Source organism: Arachis duranensis, chromosome 3 (assembly GCF_000817695.3).
Source record: "Arachis duranensis cultivar V14167 chromosome 3, aradu.V14167.gnm2.J7QH, whole genome shotgun sequence".
Taxonomy (NCBI): domain Eukaryota; kingdom Viridiplantae; phylum Streptophyta; class Magnoliopsida; order Fabales; family Fabaceae; genus Arachis; species Arachis duranensis.
Genome location: NC_029774.3, coordinates 76,617,720 through 76,624,691, shown reverse-complemented (window position 1 = coordinate 76,624,691; position 6,972 = coordinate 76,617,720). Strand labels below are relative to the sequence as shown.

At 30.7% G+C, this 6,972-nt stretch overlaps 1 protein-coding gene across 1 annotated transcript in view; it reads left to right on the top strand.

The window, feature by feature from the left end:
- The first annotated feature begins 1,140 nt into the window (after positions 1 to 1,140).
- LOC107479572 (cellulose synthase A catalytic subunit 7 [UDP-forming]-like) overlaps positions 1,141 to 6,972 on the top strand; it is a 7,807-nt gene continuing 1,975 nt past the window's right edge. Inside the window, 9 exon segments of the mRNA XM_052258337.1 lie at positions 1,141 to 1,215; positions 1,559 to 1,754; positions 4,526 to 4,677; positions 5,003 to 5,142; positions 5,271 to 5,537; positions 5,919 to 6,069; positions 6,283 to 6,540; positions 6,622 to 6,834; positions 6,944 to 6,972. The exon segment at positions 6,944 to 6,972 is cut by the window's right edge and continues 137 nt beyond it. Coding sequence (XP_052114297.1) covers positions 1,141 to 1,215; positions 1,559 to 1,754; positions 4,526 to 4,677; positions 5,003 to 5,142; positions 5,271 to 5,537; positions 5,919 to 6,069; positions 6,283 to 6,540; positions 6,622 to 6,834; positions 6,944 to 6,972 — 1,481 coding nt within the window.

Here is a 6,972-nt window from a genome sequence, read left to right as displayed (position 1 = left end):
AAGTTAAGCTATTTTTCATAATGATAAATGCAAAGTCAGGCATATATATTTTTTAAAAATGTTGCATGACCAATGAAATTTATTACTTTTTTTTTATATTTGATCAACTTTAAATATTAAAAACTAAATTTTAAATTTTTAAATTTTAATAATATAAAAATAAAATATTAACTAATACTAATAAAAATATTAACCTCTTAATATTTTTCAATAGAAAAAGTATGAGGAGTCAATAGAATACTTATACAATGTGTACAATGAAGGTTTATGGAGTATTAGAGATATAATTATTAGTGTTACATTTTTCCATTAGCTGAAACTTTTGGGATGAGTGGTATCATGACATGATATTAAAGCGCTAGATTTGAAAGGTTAAGAGTTCGATCATTGGTTAAAGTGCTTTTGGGAAGATGTTTATTATCCCTAGTACTCGGATGATTATTCTAGATAGTACGAGGAATGTTCCATTGTACAAATAGTCCACTGTCTCCCTAGCAGAATCCTTTTCAATATTTTGTGTGACATGGTATCAACTAATTTGTGTGTTTTGATTATTTCTAATTCTTCACACATTATTGAAACAAGATAAATTGTGAATAGGATCATTTCATGGAATTACCAATAAGAAGATAATTATCTATTATGTACGGCTAAATCTTAATACAAATAATAAAGAACAAATTTACACCAATATATACAAAATGTTTGATAGAAATCAATTAAAAAAAAGGTAGAGCATACAAACAAACAAATCCACAAGAATAAAAATAATTAAAAATATACCAAACGCTGTATTAAAGCATATTATGTGTAAAATAGTGTAATTAAAAAAGTCTATCTCACATTTCATATATTTGACAAAATAGAATACTAATTTGTACTCATTATCTTACCACATATTACTGCGCACCGTGTCAGCTCACTTGCTTTGATTGGATATAAATGTAGTTGCAGTGTAACTTCAAGGCTTCAAGTCAATAGGAACCCCACAACTAATAACAGTAACCTTACGTGGACATTAAAAACATGCACTTTTTTGGCTTTACCTTAAATGATTAGAACTTAATTGGAAGAGTTATATATATGTAATCTCTAACTTCACTCACCCATACTTGCACTGCTTCCATTCCTCCACTCCCCATGGAAGCTAGTACCGGGCTTTTTGCTGCGACCCATGACAACAATGATCTTGTGGTCATTCAAGGACACAACGAGGTAAACATAGCTAAATTAAATAAGATCGTGAGCATTTTATTAAATATAATACCATTCATATTTTCATCTTAATAGTTTAAATCTTTGATAAAGCAATATGAAATAGTTGATATAGGAAAATACTTTTGTGTCATGCTATATATACCGAGATTTTCTTATAACCATGTTAAGTCTACATTTAAATAAGTCACTCAACTTAATTACTAGTACAGAATACACATTATTTAAATACAAAATATAAATTAAAAATGAGTTAAATTATACAATATATTTTATATTTACGTAACATTTTTGTTTTCTTAATGTGATTAACAAACATAATAACAATAATAATCTGGTGCAGCCAAGGCCTGTGAAGAACTTAGATGGCCAACTATGTGAAATATGCGGTGACTTAGTGGGACTAACTGTGGACGGAGACTTGTTTGTAGCTTGCGAGGAATGTGGGTTTCCCGTGTGTAGGCCTTGTTACGAGTACGAAAGAAGGGAAGGGACTCAAGTTTGCCCCCAGTGCCATACAAGATACAAGCGTATCAAAGGTAATTTGGAACGGAAACAATACAAAAAGGCAACTACCTACTCCAAAAGTTTGTTTTCTTTCTCCTATTTTCTGCATGTATTTGGATTAGGTTTTTTTTTATATATATATATTTCATTTTTAAAAGTATTTTATAAAATTCTAAGAATATCCAGAGAGTTTTTAAGAGAATTTGAAAGACAAATAGTTTTTTGCCAAGAGTTGGTCAAAACATCCACAAGATGTTAATATTCTATTAGTTTTCGTCTATGCTGCGTAAAAACTTATAATACATCTTGTTGTGATTTGGAGCCGAAATTAGAATTAATTCTCATAATAATATAATATATTTTATGAGATCGAAGTACGAGATTGTGGTGAATTTCTTTGCTCTAGATTAGTAGCTTCAAGAGGCAAGGTATACTTGCAAAAAATTTCGACATTTAAATTAGTAACGGTCTAAGAAATATAAAAATGAGGTGATTTCTTTGATACTCAATTAATTTGAGGGTATTACATACCCTTTTTACATGTTCTAATTAATTAGTGACATGTGTATTCATTAATTTCAATCAATAAATGAATTTTTAATTTTTAGAAATAAAAATTAATAAATTTAATACATATATAAAATATTGTATATATACATATCTTAACACACTGTATATACATTTAAGTTTGGTTAAATCAAACCATCATACGTGGTAAACTTTAAATAAATTATTTAAAAAAAATTGACCGTTGAAAGAACGATCAATTGTTATGATTCCAACAATAAAATTGACAACTTTAAATTGAAGAACAGTAAAAAGAAAAATGGATTGTTCTGGGTTACAGGAATAAAATCGACGACTTTTGAATATTAGAAGGAGGAAAAAGAAGGTATATCCTGAGAGTGAAGGAGAGGGAAGAAGACGAAAACGAATTTTTTATGTGAATATAAAAAACAGAGAAGACGAAATTAGATGAAAAAGATTAGAATTCTATGTTCTTCCCTCTTTCTCCAGCAGCATATACAACGGCCCAATTCTAATTTTTTTTTCTCTTTAAAATAATTTATTTAAGATTTAGCACATATGGAGATTTGATTTAACTAGACTTAAATGTATGTACAGTATATTAACTATTAATATATGTATATATAAAATATTTTATACATATATTAAATTCATTAATTTTTATTTTTAAGAATAAAAAATTTATTTACTGATTGAAATTAATAAATACACATATCACCAATTAATTAGAACATATAAAAAAGGTATGTAATACTCTCAAATTAATTGAGTATGTAAAAAATCACCTAAAAATTAAGGGTAGATAATATATCTTAAAATTATATTAATTTCTTTATTTATAGTATTTGTAGAGTAAATATGAAAAAAATCTGAGTAGATCTATCCAAGTTATAAAGAGAATCCTATATGTGCATATATCAGCATATGATTCAGATTACATCATAATAAAGTACACAAATTTTAAAAGAACAAAAAATTTCGGATATATATATATATATAAAGTGAATTTGACATCCTAAACTAAATATTTAATTAGTTTTGGAATAAAGAGTAAAAGAATAAAAACTTTAACCTAGATTGTAATTTTGAGTTAATTTGAATAAAAATTGTATCCAAGTCATAGCTGCATGCCTGCATCGTTCCCTAGCTGTATCCATACAAAGGCCAATTTTTTTGGGTTAGTAAGGTAGTCATCCGGTAGGTTTTCGTGTATATATGACAAAGCTTATGTAGTACATGAATCATTATATGTTGAAGTCTTTCCTCGAGTTAGTTACATGTTGACAAAAAAAAGTATTGGTCAACTTAATATTTTTAATATTAGATTTTTTGAAAAGAAAGCAACTAAATTGGATTTTTATAATATTAAGAGCCCGACGCTTTTAATGAAACAAAGAAAAATTGATTAATATTGAATAATTAAATATAAAAATAAAAAAACAGTAAGAATTTACTTTATTTAATATTGACAATTAATAAAAATTAAATAAGATAAGTTCGGACTATTTTTTATTAATATTTTTTTGTTATCAAATATTTTTTAAGAAAAAATATTGGTTTTTTTTAATATTTTTTTTGCCTTTTAATTCATCACGAAATGAAAGCATGCCATGTTTTTCACAAAGGACTTAGTTCGACAGAAGTAGTGGCACTCGGTCTTTCTTTATAACTTGTTATATATGTTTTGTCCTTTAAGACCGTGTTTGTTTAGACAGAACAAAATACCGAGAATGAGATAGGATAAGATATTGAATGATAGAGATACAAAATTTTGTGTTTTTGTATTTTGTTTATTGATAAAGGTGCATATGGAGCACGGTGGAGTTATGGAACACTGGTGCGCCGTAGGTTCTCCTTCAATTGCGACCGAGTGGTTCGGTCAGACCGAGGCTCACCGGGTTTGACCGATTTTTGCCGGTTCACTACGGATTTGACTGGTTCATTCCGATCCTCTATCTTAAGCGGTTAGAAGTTTGGACTGGACCGGTGTGAAATCGGTTCATCGATTTTCCGGTCGAATTGGTCGGTCCGGTCCGATTTTGATAACTATGTCTGTAAATCTAATTAAAAATTTAATCTGATAAAAATGTCTAGAATAAATTATGGAAATTCAATTTATGTTTATTTTTTTTATTTGAAAAATTTGAGATAAAAAATATAATAATAAAAAATTAATAAGAATAATAAATGAAAAAATGAAAAAAAATATGTTCTTGTTTCAGTGTCCTGTCTTTATAAACAAACGCAGTCTAAATGTTATTTACTTGAAGTGCAGGAAGCCCAAGAGTAGAGGGAGACGAAGACGAAGACGATGTGGATGATATAGAACATGAATTCAAAATGTTGGAAGAAAAGGAAGAGTTGCGGCAAAGGAAGAAGAGTAGCGGATATGATAATGAGAATGCTAAATCAGCATCCTTGGCCAAGGTCAGTTCCTACTGATAATTAAATGGAAATATAAAACAGTTTTTTTAGTGTATCTTAATATATAACAAACGTGGTGAATGGAAGTAACTGAGAATATCTTAACAAAGGTGGTGGAACTATGTTCATGCAAGCTAAGAACTCAAGATAATATTTCTCTCTGGCATTTATTTTTTTGTAGATTTAAGACTTTTGTTTTCCAGATTTCACTTTTATTTTGAACGGTTATTCCTTACTATAGCCGAGCCGGGTGAGCTAAAATCCTGAAACATAAATGTTAAACAACATCATTGGCTATTTTAAAGAGAGAAATGATGCTATTTTACAGTCTAAATCCGAAAATTTTGAACGTCTTCGTGATGTAGGCTATGAAAAATTTGCTGACAAAGAGAGAGCAGATGACTGGAAGTTAAACCAAGGAAATCTATGGCCTGAAACTGAGGCTACAGTTGATCCCGAAAAGGCTATGTATGCATCAAGAAAGCATTCCCCTTTCCCTAATTTAGCAAATTTGCAATGCTATTTTGACATCTCAGGAACACTGTTCTATACTAATTTGATGCTCTTGCTGCTGTCATATGATATCATTGTTCCAGTAAAGATGAAAGTAGACAGCCACTCTCAAGAAAGGTGGCGATACCATCCGGAAGACTCAGCCCTTACAGGATGATGGTTGCAGCGAGGCTTGTGATTCTCTTGCTATTCTTTCAATACAGAATCTTCCACCCAGTACCTGAAGCAATTGGACTCTGGTTCACATCTGTGGTGTGTGAAATTTGGCTAGCATTGTCATGGCTGGTTGACCAACTTCCTAAATGGTTTCCCATTGATCGCCAGACGTATATTGATCGTCTCTCAATCAGGTATATATCCTGAGCTTGCTCCGCCAGATGATGTCTAAATGTATCTGGTTTTCATATTCATTTTTCTTTTTTTTGCTCCTTTTAATCTTTTTATTTTTTTAAATTCAAATAAGCAAGGTCTTGACAAACATAAGTTCGAGAGATTATATATTATTTACTTACGAATTACCAAATAAATAACAAAAATAAGATAACTAGCTAAACATCCTAAAACTAAGATGAATCAACACTATGTCATGAGTAACCTTTTTAGTAAGTTTACACCAAGGAACCAATATTACAAAATAACCTGTGCTGTGGTGAGATGAATTAGTATAAAGGTTGGTTCTATAAATCTTATATATAAATTGAAGAGCTAAATGTATAGATCTTGTAATGCAGATTTGAACCGGAGGACAAGCCGAATATGCTTTCTCCAATAGATATATTTGTCACTACAGTGGATCCAACGAAGGAACCTCCTCTAGTTACAGCCAATACTGTTCTTTCAATCTTGGCGCTAGATTACCCAGTTGACAAAATCTCATGTTACGTTTGTTTCTATAAAAATACTATGTGCAGAGTAAAAATTAGACATCATATATTTGTATATAAATATATGTGTTTTACTCTTTTTTTATATATATATTTTATATTTCAGCATGTATTTTACATTAGTAACTGATTTGGTAGCTGATTTTTGACCTACACTTAGCATGGTTGATAAATTCTAATACCCACTTCATACATGGAACTAATTTGACAGAGAGAATATGAAGAATTTAAGGTGAGGATTAATGCACTTGTGGCCAAGTCCATGAGAGTTCCAGCAGAAGGGTGGACAATGAAAGATGAGACACCGTGGCCGGGAAACAACACCAACGATCATCCAAGTATGATACAAGTCCTTATTGCTCGAGGCGGAGACCACCACCCCGACCAACTTCCCTGTCTTGTATACATATCTCGTGAGAAAAGGCCGGCATTCCAACACCACAACAAAGCTGGTGCCATAAATGCCTTGGTATAAACTATAAACCTCCCTTTCAGATTATACTTTAGCATTCCGTTGAAAGAAGCCTAACAGTTCCTTATTTCTTTCTAGCTTCGAGTATCAGCAGTGCTAAGCAATGCTCCCTTCGTGCTGAACTTGGATTGCAATCATTATGTTAATAACAGCAAAGTCGTGCGTGAGGCCATGTGTTTCTTTATGGACATCCAACTTGGGAATGGCATTGGCTTTGTTCAGTTTCCTTTAAGATTTGACAGCCTTGACAGGAACGATCGTTATGCCAACAAGAACACTGTTTTGTTTGATGTAAGTACAACAATTTTAGCATCAAATTTTCTCAATTTTGTTTGTTCATTCTTTTTCCTTTATTGATTAGATACAATTTCATATGCCACGGCTCTTTTTTCCTGCATAGATTAACCTAAGGTGCCTAGATGGAATTCA